Here is a 17,597-nt window from a genome sequence, read left to right as displayed (position 1 = left end):
TAGATCTTATTGCTTCTTAACCAGATATCTTCTTTTATTTCTGCCCTATTTTTAAAACTCCATGTTCATTTTATCCCACTCACTATCTATAACCTCTGGTGTACTTTCTATCTTTCCTGATAACTCCCAAATAATTTCCCTGTACTACCATTTCCTTAAATTCCTCTCTTTTTAACAGGTAGGTGGGAAAGCACCAGTGTTTAATTTTTACTTCATTACCCTGCATTTTTATCTTGGTAATTATTGGCACATGATCTGAAGTAGTTACTGGATATAGATCAAAGTTCTCAATTAAATGCATGTGTTCCTATAAAATATAATTTCTTGCTAGCCTAGCCAACGTATTGTACTTTGGGGAATAATATGTAAATTCTCTCAAAGTTCCTACTACTAAATCCATGTCTTTCATAACACATATTTTCATAAATTTCTTCAGAAGTCTTCGCTAGTTTCTTATAATTTCCCTTCTATGCCCCCAAGATACATCCACATTATTGCAAATCAAATTCTAGTCCCCACCTATAAGTAATATTCCCTGCTGAAAGCTGATTATTTTTCCCCATATTTTAAGCTCCATAATAACAGTTTTAGGTGGACTATAAATACATGCCAGCTTAATCTCCATCCCTTGTCAGTAGCCCCTTAGTACTACAACTCTACCATTGTTTTCTTTCTTTCCTTCTTATATCACTACAGGAACTCCTCTAGCAATTAATATTGTCCTCCTATTCCTTTGTCCCTGATATTCTGTAGAAGTTTTTTATCAAACTCACATGCTCATTTCTTTCTAAATGTGTTTCCTGTAGCATTGCATTTTGCACAGTGCATTTCCTAATATAATTAAGTATTCTTTCCTTTTTGTCTGTACCTGTGGAAAGTGTCACCATTATGATAAGAAATAATTATTCCCACCAATTGTACATGGCAGCATTTTTAAATGTCTATTTCCAGCTTTTGTGATAAATGCATCCATTAATGTTTGAGAGGTTAATCCTTTATACATTTCTTTTCTTATCAGTATTGGAATCTGTGTCACATTTAATAAAACCCTGAAACACCCACAGAACATCCCCATAACCTGTTAGCTTAATACAAACATACATAGTTATGTACATCTTCAAGTAATGAAGTTTAACCCTCCTAATAGGAACATTTGTGCCAAGTAGACAGCTGCTAAAGCAGGCCCTAATAAACCTGAAATTGAGGTTATCCATGCTAAGATGCATGTTATTTTCTGTGCTTCTACTTACACTAATTGGTGTCTGTTCTTTGCTTTATCTTTACTCCCTACCCCAAAAAAAATATGAAAACAACTTACATGCTTTCAGAAATCATTAACTTTTAGCCTTGAAGATACCAGTGTTCTCTCTTTTATTGACCTATTATCACCTGTGTCCATGGAAGCATAAGAGAAAGAAAGAAAAATGTAGTCCTCTACAACAGTCTGAAAGACAACACAAAATATGTATTGCTAAAGGAAAACTGTATATTATATCCAGTGTTCTATTTACTTCTTTCCACTTAACATTTGTTATTATGTTAAACTAAGAGTCTTAATCCAGACATTCACTTATGCAAAAGTAAGAGAAAACATATCAGTTCTATGACTTATATTATGATCTCTGTACTTTTTTCACCCCCATCCCTTACCTCAACAACCCAGGATTACAACCTAGTAACTTAAACATAGTTTTGTCCAGCTTTTCTTCTGTTTTTTGCACTATGCCTACATTTCTTAGTAAAAAAAAGAAGAAATAATGCATCTGTTTATTTTAATAACTATTATGTACAAGGACAACTTAAAATACTTAACCATAAAATATGCAATTTATATTGTGAAAAGTTTTATAGAAATGTTGTTAAGAACAGAAATTGTTTTACTTAGTTTCTTTTTTCCTTCCTCTTCCCCTCCCCTCAGAGTCCTTCCAAACAATAATCCACTTTATCTATCTCAGTGTTTTAAGGCCACTAATTTTCTTACAAGGAATGTTTTTTTTAGTGTGTGTGTTTAAATCTTGCTGAAAATCTCAGTAATTTATGTCTGTAACTCTGAACTCTTCTAGTATTTTGCTCATCACCAGGTAAAAAAAATAATATATATATATATTTATCTGGCATGACCTTCCTTTATTTTAATGCAGCACTTTGAAGCTGCTTCCACAAGTTGCTATGCCTTATTGATGCTAATCATCTTTTGCTCATATTTCCAGTTACTTATTGTGGAACATGTGGAGATTTTGCATTCTGACATGTTTTGCAGCCTGTTTCAGTGGTACTGCTGTTTTGAGAATGGGGATTTATTCTGGGAAATGGGAGTCAAGTTGATCTGTAGAGTACAGGTAAACGTGAAGAAGATATGACTATAATTCCAGTGTCCCATTTCTTGTCTGTCTCTCTCTCTCTCTCCAGTTACCATAAACACTGTTCAGACATGTCAGTGAGCATAGTATTTTCTTCTTTACTTTTACAATGATCAAAAATTTAAATTTAATTTAAAACTTTTATTTCAAAATTTTCAGCAAAAGCACTAGCTGTCATTTGCTAAAACAACTCTCATGTTGAAAACATACTTAACCTAAACAGTAAATTCTCTTCCTTTGAAACTATTATTTTTTGAGAATATATCTGTCAGTCTTTTAAACAACAAGAAATCTGTTGAATTCCTAGTCTAATAACTGCTAAATAGTACTTCACTATATGCTATGTGAAGAGGCATGAATTCAAGACAAATGTGGTCATTTGCTAAAATCCAAGGACAGCCCACTCTGTGCAAGTATTTCTTTTCAGGGGCAGCATAGAAGCAATATTTAATGAAGTTACTTGGTTGGAGTCGCACAGTAGACAAAAGAAGGCTGTGGGGATCAAACCCTTCACTATGGGGAGCTATTCTTTAACATTTGGTAGCCTTACTCATTTGCATGAAGTATTAGGCAAACTGTTGTAGTCCAAGAAACTGGATTTCACAGCCTATTGCCTGGAAAAATACTAGCCAAATTAAAAATATATTCATAGTTAAAATATTAACATTAATTACATAGATTCCATGTAGTCCAGTTTATTCATAAATAACACACACACACTGTGAACAGTGAAAAAAGACCCCAAGTATCATAACTAAAGAACTTGGCTTGTGTGATGACACTTCTGTTTACTGCAATCAATTCCTTCCTTTACACCATAACTAATACAGTATGCAGGAGACAAGTATTTATATACAAACAAATCATCATCATCATCAAATTGCATCCACCTGTATGACTGTACATCTCAAACATTTGCTTGAGATTAAGTGAATGAATACATTCATAAATAATGATCCAAAGGTCTATCTCAGCTCAGTGGGGCAGAAACATTCAGTACGACCTATTGCAACTCCTTTCTTAGCTCAAAAAAAGAGACAAAGCAGTAACAGATTTTAAATATTTCTCATATATATATATATATATATATATATATATATATATATGGATCTACCTGAGTAGATCGACACGTCATAACACCGACAAAGCGCCAGAAGATCGACAAGGCAGAAGACCGACGGAGGAAGACACCGACGCTGAGAGCACTGAGATGGGGAAAGGATGTGTAAGTATGCGGATTAGGGTGCGAAAGGTAAGTGTGCGATGTTGACAGTCTGTAGGGATAGGGTGGGATAAGTGAGTTAGGGTTAGGGTGGGTTAGGTAAGGGTGCAGTAGTGATATTTTTGGGTTAGGGGGGTTAAGTGAGTTAGTGTTAGGTTAGGTGAGTGTGCGATAGTGACGGACCTTAGGGTTAGGGTTTCGGTTAGGGTTGTAGATAGTTGTGTATGTAAGGGTTAGTGTTGGTTTGTAAGGATTTTGGTGTGCTTGTGTTGTGTGTGTGGGTTTTGGACAGGGGATTTGTTTTGTTTGTTGTTATGATGTGTCGAGTGTATGAGGTGTGTTTGTGAACTGTCGATGATTTGGTGTCGGTGAACACATAGGTAGATATTCATAGGTAGTTTTTAGTTGTACGGTCCAGGAAAGCAATTTCATTAAGCAATGAAGCCCATATTTTCCATTGCATTGCATGGTTGAAGTGACTTGATCATGGTCACAGTTGGACATAGAACTGGAAGGATTCAAACCTTGTACTTTTGAATACAGGAATCAGTTTTTTAGTAGAGCAGAGTCATCAATATCAGACAACTCCACTTCACTTAAAAAGTTCACAGAAGAACAAGTTGTGGATGGACATGCATTTTGATTTGCTTTACATTTGTTTACTGGGATAGTACTTTGATCACAGCTGACCATTTACGGGTACTGCCTGGGTGAAATAATTTGCAAAGAAGAAGAAGAAAAAAGAGAGGCAGTAAGCTGCACATATCAAAAACAGAACAGAGAGTAACAATATATAACAAAAACTATACAGTAGCAATTAATAGATATATCAGTTATGGGAGAAGTGCAAATTTTACAATTCACATAGTTATGTTTCAGGTTTACATCATGGTGGAAATGTTATGGGGTGATGAGAGTCAAGGCAGGGAATGGTGGGGGAGTTAGGAGGTGGTGTTAGTTCAGCGAGACAGAAGGTAATGAGAGGCCCTTATGTGATTTTTTTCTTGACAAGAACTACAAAGCTCTAATACTGTAATCCTCAGTGATTTGAAAGAGTGGCAGGGCATGAATGGAACAAAAATCCGAGATGCTCTGCACAATTACAGACAGGTAAGAGATTACTCAGATTCACTTATAAACTTAACACAGCAACAGGCTTTGTATCAGCATGCATTTTTAAGCATCAAGAACTATCAACTCTAATGACTGTAGTCTTCAGTAACTTATCTGAAAATGAAGAACATACAAAAGGTCTGGCAGTTGGTGTAGAGGATTAAGGCTCCAAAGTCTTAAGGAGCTGCTGCTTGTAGTTAAGGGCACTGGGTGTGACACTTTTCTACCTCCATTTGCCTACCGTGTGACTCTGAGCAAGTCACTTAGCCAAGCAATGCTTGAGGATTGTCCCTGAAAGGTGTGCTGCTGAAAAAAGCCAGGACATGGTATTTTTTGAAATTGTAATGCATTGAAAGAATAAGAATTATGAAACTGCAAATGCACTACATTGCAAAAGCACCCTAGTGAAAATCACACATTACTCCTGGCCTCTCATCGCCTCACAGTAAGACGCTGTCCGGTTCGATTCTCAACTAGAGCGTCTTCTGCGTGGAGACATGCGTGAATGGGCATACCTTCGTTGAAGGTTGTGCGTCAGGCCTGGCAAGCCAGTACGTAAAAATCAACTGCCAATCATTAGCGGACCGGAGTTCCGCTGTGGTGACCCCTACCCGGGAAAAGCCGAAAGACACAAACAAACTCCTGGCCTCTCATGGTAAATGGCAAAACACAGTTCCAGTAGTTGAAAGCTTGATTCCTTCAGACTTTACTTATAAACCATTCTTGAAAAGCTAATTAATACTTCTCTTTAAGTAATATGCTTGTTTGCAGTCATTGCAATAAAATGTAAGCTATTAAAGTACATTAGTTATGCTCTAAAGTATAATCCAAGTTAGAGCAAAGAATGTGCTGAACTCTCAGTCAGAGTTAAAAATCCTTTATTGTGGAGATGGATGAATACTTCCCACCCTTAGTACAGTGCATTCTTTGCTCAACATTGCTCTAACTTGCATTTTTACACAGTGCCATTCCTTTTTTCACTTTCTTCTGCAGGTGGTTTACCTGCCTTCACTCCCCCCAGGATAAGGTAGAAGCTTAAATCCATCTCAAAGACTAGTTTCTTATATCTTGTGTTCTGTGATACAATCTGAGAATTTGATGTGTAAAGTAATAGCTACAATACAAATCTGTATGCAGTATGCTTAAAGGCAAGATTACTCCTGAAAGTAGACTTTTTTAATAAATATATAGGGCAACAAATGAATATGAACTGCACATTTTGTAGGTGCAGGTGATCAAAATTTGGAGGGATGCATATATTTTTAAAAGTTATGTAATTGGAGGGAAACAATATAAGATTTACTACAAAACATACATTTCTAGGTATATCTGTTTTATGTATACTTAGAATGCACTGTTGAGGAATTAGTGCTTGTATACATGCAGAATGTGTTGTTATTGGAAAAGTAAAGTATAGAAGTTGATATTCCCCTAAAGTGGAAACCCAAAACATAAGTAACAGTAAAGCATTTATTTTTCTGCTATAGGTGGCCTCACAGCCTTTCAGACGATTCCTTGGAGTGATGTATATTCCCAAGGCACACAGCACTTCCCAACGCACCTATACCAACGGATGCATTTCCAAGGATCGGGGCGATGCCCTACAGAGCAGAGCCTGTACCAGCAAAACTCCACAAACTCTTCACAGTGCTATATTCAACTTCAGAAAGCAGGTGTAGGGGCATCTCAGGTGGCCTACCTCTCCAGTAGGACAGGAGGGGTAACTAATCACCATTACCAGGCCAACAGAGTTCGTCCAGAATACCAGCCACCAGCAGAGAGAAGTGCACAGCCAACAAGCACTGTCAGCAAGGATTCTGACACCAGCAGTGGTAGTAAGTACATTTTTAATTACATTTATAGTACAAGTTGCTTACTAGGCTGTCTTTGAAAAAAGTACTTGCCACAAAAAGAAGATGAGAACAGGATTACCCATTTGTATAATGCTGATGCTTTTACAGGGTAAAAAAATTAATGAATATTCATTAATGGTGCAGTCTTACTTGGGATGACTGTTTTGAGGTGGGGTGGAGATGTAGCATTCCACTGTTCACAAATTTTCTCCACAAATGACATTGTTTTGTAGCACAGTGCCATTGGTATATCTGGATGACCGAGTTGTTGAATGTTGTATGTTTATTACTGTACATGTGCAGTCTGCAGATGTGGTATAGTCTTACACTGTATAAATTTTCTTTCATCTTTTTAGTGCTTCATTCACCTTAACATCCGTCTTTGTACCCAGACCAGTATCCAGCTCATGCAGTGGCATTCACAAATGCCAGTTTTCCCACAAATCTAAGAGTAAACTTTGTGTACAGAAGAACCTTTCAGACAACATGGTTTAGCAAAAAAATATTCTCTTCAGTCTCACTTCCATTACACATGCCATCTCTTTCTCTTATTCTGATGTACAGTTAACATTCTTTGCTGTATCATTTAAGGACTGCTGTATGTATCACTGTTGGGGGATCTCATAGCTGCATTGGTTCTTTGCAGTTGGAAACCATTTCGCCTTCATCTGTCATCTTTAAAATATTACCAAATTTCTATGCCACCACTGCTTTCAGATGCATGAAAATATACCCTGTGACAGTATTGTACTGCCTGATCTGCTTGCAGCTGCCTTCTTTTAGACCCTCACCATCAGCAGTTACATGCTTCTTGTTTTACTACTCAGTGTATTACTCACACCTCTCAACTGTCCAGAATTTTACAGAATATCCCTGATTTTGCATCATATAAACACTAAATCACACTAAAAATCTAACCGACCGCCAAAACTTCAGAGAGCTTAGAAACAGTACAAAAATAGTCATCCTGGCAGACAAAAAGAACTATTACCTTCAATTACAACAAACCTCCAAAAAGGAACCTAAAAAATTCTGGGCCAGCATTAGTAGTCTTTTATCCCCAGGCCAGTCTATCACACCTAACCCTCAGGACTGTAATCCACAAAATCTCACACAAATAGCCAATGACTTTAATTCATTTTTCACTAATACTATCCAAACTCTTGCTAGTCACCTATCTCCCAACACCTCTAAGCTACTCTTATCTACTTTAAATCCACCTCCTTCCTTTCACTTACAACCTGTATCTACCTCCTTCATCTTATCACTGCTCCAAAAACTAAGACCTACCACCAGACAAACTCCCTGCAGATTTCTTGCAAATAGGAGCCAAAGCGATTGCCTATCCCATTTCTATTCTGATAAATTAATCCATAAATGAAGGAATTTTCCCCTCTATCTGGAAGATATCTCACATCATCCCACTACACAAAGGGGGTAAGTCTAATGACTTCTCTAACTTTCTTCCCATAGCACTTCTATCACCTATAGCTAAAATCATGGAAAAATGTATCCATAAGCAACTTCTTAACCACCTTCTGCAAAACAACCTACTTGCTATCTGTCAGCATGGATTCAGCCCTCCCACAGTACTACCACAGCATTACTCTCCTTTACCAACTCCATCAACTATAACCCCAACAATAATAACCTATCATCTTCAGTCTTCATTGACTTATCTAAAGCTTTCGACATGGTTAACCATAAACTTCTACACATACTAAAATCTCTCTCACTTGATCCTCCTTCCTTAACTTGGTTTACATCTTACCTAGAAAACCGTCAGCAAGCAGTTCTCTGGAAAAATGCACTATCTAATCTCCTTCCTATTTCTTTAGGTGTACCTCAAGGCTCTATCCTAGGCCCCCTTCTATTTTCTATCTTTATTAATGACCTCCAATCAGCTATCCCAGACACTACCTGCATACAATATGCAGATGATTCTACTATAATCTGCACTGCTAATTCACAAACTGAACTCCAGTCACTCACACAAAAAGCTTTTACCACTGTCGAACAATGGTTCTGTGACCGTTGGCTACTCCTTAACCCTAAGAAAACCAAATTGCTATTGTTCTCACCTTCCCATAAATCTGCCCCACTCAACTTTACTCTTACTTCCGCTGATAGCACTCTTATTTCTCCAGATTCAACTACTAAACTTTTAGGAATAACTATTGACAATAATCTCAGCTTTGACTCTCACATCAACAACACAATAAAATTAGTGAATAAAAAAATCGGATCCCTTTACAGAAACAAACCCTTCCTTACACCTGAAGCAAGGACCACCTTAGCCAGATCTCACCTCATCTCTACTCTTCTGTATGCTTCCCCCATATACACAAATCTCTCCAAAAACAACCTCAAGAAACTATCAACATCTTACTATAATATTGCTAAATTTGCTACAGGATCCCCATTTAGAACTCACCACTGCCTGAACCTAAGACAACTAGGTTGGCTTGAACTTCTAAACCAACTCATACTTCAACAGTTCTTAATAGCTCACAAGATCTTATACCAACCAACTAAAATACCTATACTCTCTAACCTCATCACACCATACAATAACCTGAAACATTTACGCTCTTCCAACAAACTACTGATTAATATAACCAAACCCAATAACTCTGCAGGTGACTGTCTCTTTTCCAACTCTGTTGGAAAAATGTGGAACAAACTACCCTCTGATGTCTTATCTTTGTCCTCTCTCCCACTTTTTAAAAGACAACTGAAAATTCATCTCAATAAACACTGGATATGCTCCTGCAACAACCCGGATTAACTCTGCTTCTTCCTCTCTATCTTTTCTTCTTCCATAATTCTTACAATCTCTGCTCCCTATACCCTTGATAGGTCTACCTTTATATAACATCTATATAGATATATGTTATCTCTTGCATACTGTATGACTATTGTAACGAAAAAAAAAATTTATAAGACATTTGTCTATTATACTTTTGGTTTTTGCTCTGACTATATTGTGTATATTGTGTATCAACTAGCTCTGTCTTCACATTTTAGTATTGTATTGCCTATCTCTGTTTAACTTGTTATAACCATTGGAGCTTTTCTCCCTGGGCCTCTACTGAAAATGGACATATATCCAGCTAGACTAGCCCGGTCAACAAATGTAAAATAAATAAAAATAAATAAATAAATAAATATATTTGCCCTATCCTTTGTAAAATTTTTCATTTTCTGGTATATCACTGAGGATTACAAACAATAATGCCAGACATTAGAATGTTATCCTTTTTATTCAAAAATGCACATTCACACACAAGCTGTTGCTCTATTAACTTTTTAAGTAAATTAGTGTAATATTTAAATATTGTTCCTGCTTGTGGGCCTTTGTCATGTCATTATTTTCGGCTTTGACGGGAATTCTTTTTTGTGTGTGTTCGAGTACATAAGCTATAGGAGGTGTTTTTGATATGTTTGAATATCATGCTGCTTACAGAAATTTAGCAGATTATTTTGATGTTATGATTTTTTTTGTACTGCATACCTTATGCTACCCACTTAATACTACTTCCTGAGCAGCTGTGCTGGTATCTTTTATTTATTTCATGTATCATTTATTTTTTAACACCTTTATCAAATTATCACTTGTGATATAGGTAAACTTACATTAATATAAAAGTAATTAAACTTTATTAACAAGTTCATATTTACAAACATTATACATTACATATATTGTTATATATCTTATAATCAAAGCAACATAACATACATTGTTGAATTTACTGCCGTCTCTTAAACCTCATTCTTCCTCAGAAACATTTTTCTGCATATATTTTTCCCACGGTTTCCATTTTTTTCTATCTAATTTAGTCCTGCTCTTTAATTTAGACTTTAGAAATGCTTCCTCTGAATCATAACCCACCAATAACAGCAGTATTTCCTTACATTCTTCTTCCCTCTAGCTTGTCATTTTTCTGTTAATGATGTCAAATGTTTGCCTCCCCTCCACAAACCCACATTGGTCAACAGTATCACCTTTGTTGGTTTAAAATTAAAATGAGCCTATATGAAGCAGGAATCAGTGGGTCTTTACCATATTTAGGTATTACAGCCACCACAGCTTTTTTCCAGGATGTTGGTGCCTCCTCTCCTTTTAAAATACTGTTAAAACCTTCCCAATCTTTCTCACTTTCTTCCCTTCTAGCTTCCAAACATCTACTGGAATACCATCTCTTCCTGGAAATATTCCAGCAGGTTGGTTATACATCACCACTTTCATCTCATCTCCTCCTATCTTAACTGTTAGCTGTTGAGCATCATTTACCTCTAACCTTGATATATTTAAGTCTTCCATAAATATTTCTCTTTGTGCTTTTTTTTGATTTCCCCAGTTCTCTGCTTTATACAATTTTTCTTAAAACTTCTGAAATTTTTGTAGTACCTCCACAGGATCTTGGGTTATTTTTCTTGTTTTAGGCTTCCTAAGTTTGGCAGCATTCCTTTCCATTTTCTGTTGCACAAGTCATTGTAGCGAAAGTTTTTGTACACTGGAGTTATCAAAAAAAAACAGTTGCTTAACAACAATCTTTCCAAACTCATGCATATTATCTAAGTAATCACTTATTTTCTCTTTAGCAACCTGCAATTGTACATCTCCTTCTTCTGTGAGATTCCCCTTATTTTTGGAACACTTTAACTTTTGCCAGCCTCTGTGAATCATGCTTATTACTTCTTAACCAGATCTCTTTTTCTTTTATTTCTACCATACTTTGAACTCGCTTTCATTTTATCCCACTCACTAGCTATAACTTCTGGAGTACTTTTTATTTCCCTAATAACTCTCAGATAATTTTCACTACCTATTCCTTAAATTCCTGTCTTTTTAACAGGTAAGTGGGAAAGTGCCTGTGTCTCATCTTTACTTCATTACCCTGCATTTTTTCTTAGTACTTATCGGTGCATGATCCTAGTTATTGTACCTTGGTAAATAACATGTAAATTCTCTATGAGTTCCTACTACTGTATTCATGCCTTTTATACCAAATATTTTCATAATCTTTTTCAGAAATTTTACCCTCCTATACGTCCTCATTTGTTGCAAATCAAATTATAGTCCCCACCTGTAAGAAATATTCCCTGCTGAATGCAGATAATCTCTCCCAGTTTTTAAAACTCCATAATAGAAGCTTTAGGTAGAATATAAATACATCCCAGCATAATCCTCATCCCTTGCCAATAGCTCCATACTACCACAAATCTGCCATTATCCCCCCTCCCCCGTTTTATCACTACCAGAGCTCCTCTAGCAGTTAGTATATACTCCTATTTTCCTTTGTCCCTGATAGAAATATTTTCTTTATCAAATTCATATTCTCATTTCTTTCCAAACATGTCTTCTGCAGCATTGCTATTTTTGTGTCACATTTCTTAATATAATGAAGTATTATTTGCTTTTTGTCTAAACCTGTGAGACCATTCCTATTCCAAGATAATATGGAAAGTGTTACCATTGTGGTAAGAAGGCATCATTCTTCCCACCTATTATACATGGCAGCTTTTATAAATGTTTATTTCCAGCTTTTATGACACATGCACCCATTAATGTTTGGCAGGTTAATCCTTTATACATTTTTTTCTTATCAACATTGGAACCTGTGTCACATTTTACAAGATTTTGTTTTAATACAAACTGTCAAGAAAAAAAAATAAGCACACCCCAGAATATCCCATAACCTGTTAATTTAATACAAACACACATAACTATGTAGATTGTCAAATGATGGTTTGACTCTTCTAACAGAAACATTTGTCCCAAATAGACAGCTGCTAACACATGCTGTATTTGACCTGAAATTGAGGTTATCCATGCTAAGATGTATGTTATTGCCTGTGCTTCTACTTAGACTAATTGGTGTCTGAACCCCCCCCACCCCCCCAATGTGAAAACAACTTGCATGCTTTCAGGAATCATCAACTTTTAGCTTTGAAGAAACCATTGTTCAGTCTTTTATTGCTGTATTATCAGCTTGTCTTCATGGAAACATAAGAGAAAAAAATGTAGTCCTCTGCTGCAGCCTGAAAGACAAGCTGAAATATTTATAGCTAAAGGAAAACTTTTAGTTTTATTTGATGTTCTCATATTTAACATTTACTTTTTTTCCACTTAAAATTTGTTATTAGATTAAGCTAAGGGTCTTAATCCAGACATACATCTATATAAAAGTAAGTAAAAGACATGTCAGATCTACATATATTATGATCTTGTGTGTGCTTTTGCACCCCACCCCCACCTCAACAACCCAAGATTACAGCCTATTAACTTAAATATGCTTTTGTCTAGCTTCTCTTCTCTTCTCTTTTTGTATGGTAATGCCTACATTTGTTAATACCAAAAAAGAAGAAAGAAATAGAGGACAGGCATCTGTTACTTTAGAAACTTTGACATACAAGAATAACTAACAAGTAGCTTTACTATTAAATATGCACTTTATGTTGTGAAATGTTGCAAATAAATGTTTAGAACAGAACTTGTTTTACTTACAGTTACCTTCTTCATTCCTCATTCCTTCCTCTCAGAGTCTTTCCAAACATTGACATGAAGTGAGCCAAATGCTTTTCAGTTCCCAAGTGTAACAAAGTCAACTAAAGTCCACTCCTTCCACTTATTCTTATACAGCCATAATTCACAAATGTGATGGATGTTTTGCAGATTCACATTTATTCACCAATATTGGTGCTGCTGGTCTTTCTATTCAACTGCGTCTCCCAACTACAGATTCTGATTCAATTCCAAGGTACTTCTGATTCTTCTGGTGAATTTCTTGTGTTTTCCTCTGTCTCTCAAACATTTCCCTTGGAATAGTGGAAAAGTTTCACTGGCAAGGTCTCTCTGTGAGCTTTATTTTCAGATGAACAAGAAGCAGTGTCCCTTTCTACTGGATATCTCACTTTTTGTTGGACACTTTTACATTTTCTCCTTAGCCTGTTCTGCATCAAAAAATATTATTTATTTATTGTTTATTTGACATTTGTTAACCGGGTTGGTCCAACTGAACCAGCAGCCCATTTTCAGTGAAGACCCGAGGAGAAAAGCTCCAGAGTTATACAGACAAATGCAGTAATATAAACAAGACACAATATTTATAAGTACAGCAAAAAACATGAAAATCTTGTTGTAAATACAGTAAAAATGTTTTTCTAAAAGAATGGTGGTATTAGATGAGAGAAGGGAGGTCAAGCTAATCAGCTAAAAATTATAATGCAGAGAAGATATTTATATTAGAGCTTAATATATGCATATTTACATGTGATGTAGTAGTCTAGCTTGTGAGTCTACAATCTAATAAACTGTGAGTTTAGAGAAAAGATAAAAAAATAGATGAGTGTGATGCTTATGGACAGGATAGAGGAAATGAAAGAGTGTAGAGGATTAGGTAGGGTCATGACAGGGTCAAAAAAAGACTTTGATCCTCCAGGAAAAATATTCTGAAGACAGCTGAATACAGCAGCTTGAATCTTATGCCTGCCTCTTGACATTCTGTGATTACTAGAATAACTGAATTTCTGTTCTGCCTGGTATACAGTGAATAACCATTTTTCACAAACACTCTACTGTCTTTAACTTTTAATACTTTTCCCTTTTGCCTCAGTTTTGTCAGGACTGACTCTTTCTGTTGGTAAATTTGCATCATTACTAATAATGATATTGGCTGCTGCCAAATTGGCAGATTTGGCACTTATGCATGGTGTGCCCTTTCAATTAACAGTTCCTGCTGTGGAATACCAGTATATTTACGTAACTGTGCCTTCATAAAATGAATACAGTCTGTTCCTTCTAGTTTCTCTGGTACAGCAGAAAATCTCAGATTTTCCCTATGTGATCTGTCCTCTAATTATATCATTTTTGTTAAACTTCTCTTCTTGAGCAGTCTGATACTGAGTCAGCCTTTTTTATCATTTCATCCTCGGATTTTTGCAGTTTTATCAGCTCATCTGAGTATCTGTTTAAAGCTTCTTCCACTTTTTTCCAGCCTTTAGTTATTTGAGTTGATATACTCCTTCACTGTTTTACTTTAATCAGCTCTGAGTACATTTTCCTTATTATTTTTCCTGTAGATAATTGAAAGTCATGTACTGAACCAAAACTGGAGCTTGAACTGCTTTTTTTGCTGAAGAGCAGGAGAATTCTTCCTAGTCAGTGTTTCAACTTTTCTAGTTGATTTTGTTTCAGGCTGTCTTTGTTTCTTATTTCAGAAACATGGCTAAAACCTCACATTAGTGACTCTGAAATACTTCCTCCTGGATTTCAATCCCTCAGACATGACCGATCAAATAGAAAAGGTGGTGGTGTAGCCTTAATCTACTCTAACCTATTGTCCATCACTCCATACCCTATTCCTATCGCCACATTCAATAATGCAGAACTAGCAACAGGCCTACTAAAAGTAAATAACCACAAAAGCATTTGTGTCATTGCTTTCTATATGCCCCCTGGTAACAACACCACTACTCTGGAGGACATACTCCTCTGGACCTCGACCAATATTAAGCAGGAGACCTATATACTTGGAGACGTAAACATCGATTGTAATAAAATCAATAACCCCAATCCCACCATATCCATCAATCTGTATAACTATACACAAATTCTAACTCCATCAACAGGCCCAATAAAACAAACTCCCCAGGTACCACATTAGACTGGATCCTAGCTTCCCATTCCAATAAAATCTTAAACTCTGGCATCACACCCGACCCTATAGGAGACCACTTGCCAGCATTTATCTACCGAGCTACCCACCTACACCAAGTCATCCACACACTTAACCTCACAAACTTTGACCCAACTACCTTCTTTAACTCCCTGAAACAAACAAATTGGAAGCCACTAAAAACCCTTCCACTAGATAATGCCGTAGAATTTTTCAACTCCTCCATCTTAAACATCCTCAACTCCCTAGCGCCACCAAGAACAAAAAGAGTAAAAAACAAATCCGCCCCTTGGCTAACCAAAGATACCAAAAAACTTGTGCTACAAAGAGACAAATCCTGGAAAACATACCATCAAAACAAGCAGCCTGAAACTTTTCTTAAATATAAACAACTCCGCAACCTTGCTAAAAAACAAATTATCAGAGACAAGAAGTCCTGCTATATTAAACTCCAATCTAACAAATCTAAAAGGCCAAAACAATTCTGGAACTCCATTAATTCTCTTCTCAACCCAGGTACCAAAAGCAACCCCTGCCCTGACACCAGCAAATTTGACCCTGAAATAGCCTCTCTATTCAACTCCTTCTTTACTAACTCCATAGCTGAACTGACCATAATCTTCCCTAACAATAACCCCTCCCCTCAATCCACCCTTTCGTCACCACCACCTACAATACCTTCCGCCCCCAACCCTCTGCCAATATTCAACCTTAAACCCATCTCAACATCCTATGTAAAAAAATTACTCTCCAAATTAAAACCTTGCTCCAGTACCCCTGACAATATCCCATCCTCCTTCCTAAAAATAGCCACAGATGGTATCGCAATTCCCATTAGCATCCTGATCAATAGAGCCATGCTAGAATCTTATGTTACCAAACTATGGTGCACTGCCTTCATTCTACCTCTCCATAAAGGAGGCAAAAACAATAAGATCTCCAACGTCCGCCCCATAGCCATCCTCTCCCCAATTTCCAAACTACTAGAATAATGCATTCACGTTCAGCTCATGCCATTCTTAGCCAATTACCAACTAATCACTCCAACCTAACATGGCTTCCGTCCAGGCCATAGTACAACCACTGAACTTCTCTCCTTCCTAGAGACAATAAATCTTGCCCAGGACTCTGGAAAAATAGTTTCTGCTGTTCTTCTAGATCTGTCCAAGGCATTTGATACCATCTCCCACACCCATCTCCTAAACCATCTCTCCGACCTTAATCATCTCCCAAAATACCTTATTCTGGTTCTCTAGCTACCTCTCCAATAGATCTCAAGCTGTAAAATGGGGGACAGACACCTCAACCTTCCTTCCCACCCCCACTGGGGTTCCCCAGGGATCCATACTCTGTCCAATGCTGTTTAACATCTTTATTAACAATTTCCGCAAAGCCATACCCAATACCAAAATTGTACAATACGCAGATGATTCCACATTAATCTGCAGTGCCACCACCCTCCCAGAGCTTCAGACACTGACCCAAGCTGCTTTCTCCACTACTGAAAATTGGATGCTTCAGAATCACCTCTCACTAAATGCCAATAAATCCAAAATAATATTCTCTCCCTCAAAAGCTTCCCCTCTTGATGAAAACTCATTCCAAATCATTAGCCAAAACATCTCCACTGTAGAAGTTGTTCCCTTTGCCAAACTACTTGGGGTCACTATTGATGAACACCTGAAATTCGACACTCACATCTAGCAAAACATTAAGAAAACCCATATAAAACTTGGTATGCTATACAGGAGCATCCAGTTTCTCTCTCCTTCCACCAGAAAAACGCTTGCCACTACCTGTCTACTCCCCTCACTAATGTATGGCCTCCTCTATTAACTAACTTATCTGCCCCACTCACTTCAAAATTGGAAGTCTGTTATAAGATTTCTAAATTTGTCACCAAAGCCAAATACTCCTCCCATCACTGTATTGCCCTTAATTTGTTACATGGCGTGAACTCTCCAACCATGTAGACTATCTTCAGATTACCACAGCCCACAAACTAATCTTTCAGCCCTTTAAGTGCCCTGCTCTATGCAACATCCTTCTCCCCTACACCCTTCAGAGAATTTTCAGATCTACTCACCAAAACCTAATCTGTGTCTGAAAACCCAATCGCCCTGCTGGTCAGCTCTTGCTATCCTTTTCCTTTGCAAAAAAATGGAATTCTCTTCCTTCCTCTCTAAGGACCTGGCAAACTTTGAAAACTTTAAATCTCAGTTACATTCCTACCTTTACTCTAACAGAAAATGCAACTGCATTCTCCCCATCTAGTCCTATAATTCTCTTTCCACCTCTAAACCCTTTCTCCAGCTATGATTACTAGCCTCTAGAGCTATGATCTATAGGCTACCACACATATGTACAT

The 17,597-nt window shown here is 36.9% G+C and overlaps 1 protein-coding gene across 1 annotated transcript in view; it reads left to right on the top strand.

Annotated features, from left to right (window-relative positions):
* Nucleotides 1-17,597, top strand: part of LOC122808810 (homeotic protein proboscipedia-like) — a 1,259,012-nt gene that overhangs the window by 1,022,710 nt on the left and 218,705 nt on the right. Inside the window, exon 8 of the mRNA XM_044079870.1 lies at nt 6,183-6,530. Within this exon, the coding sequence (XP_043935805.1) occupies nt 6,183-6,530 (348 nt within the window). The remainder of the gene's footprint in view (nt 1-6,182; nt 6,531-17,597) is intronic.

Source organism: Protopterus annectens, chromosome 8.part0 (assembly GCF_019279795.1).
Source record: "Protopterus annectens isolate FY-2018-M chromosome 8.part0, PAN1.0, whole genome shotgun sequence".
In the NCBI taxonomy this organism is placed as follows: Eukaryota; Metazoa; Chordata; order Ceratodontiformes; family Protopteridae; genus Protopterus; species Protopterus annectens.
Note: the sequence above shows the minus strand (reverse complement) of the source record. Positions and strands in the feature narration are given on the sequence as shown.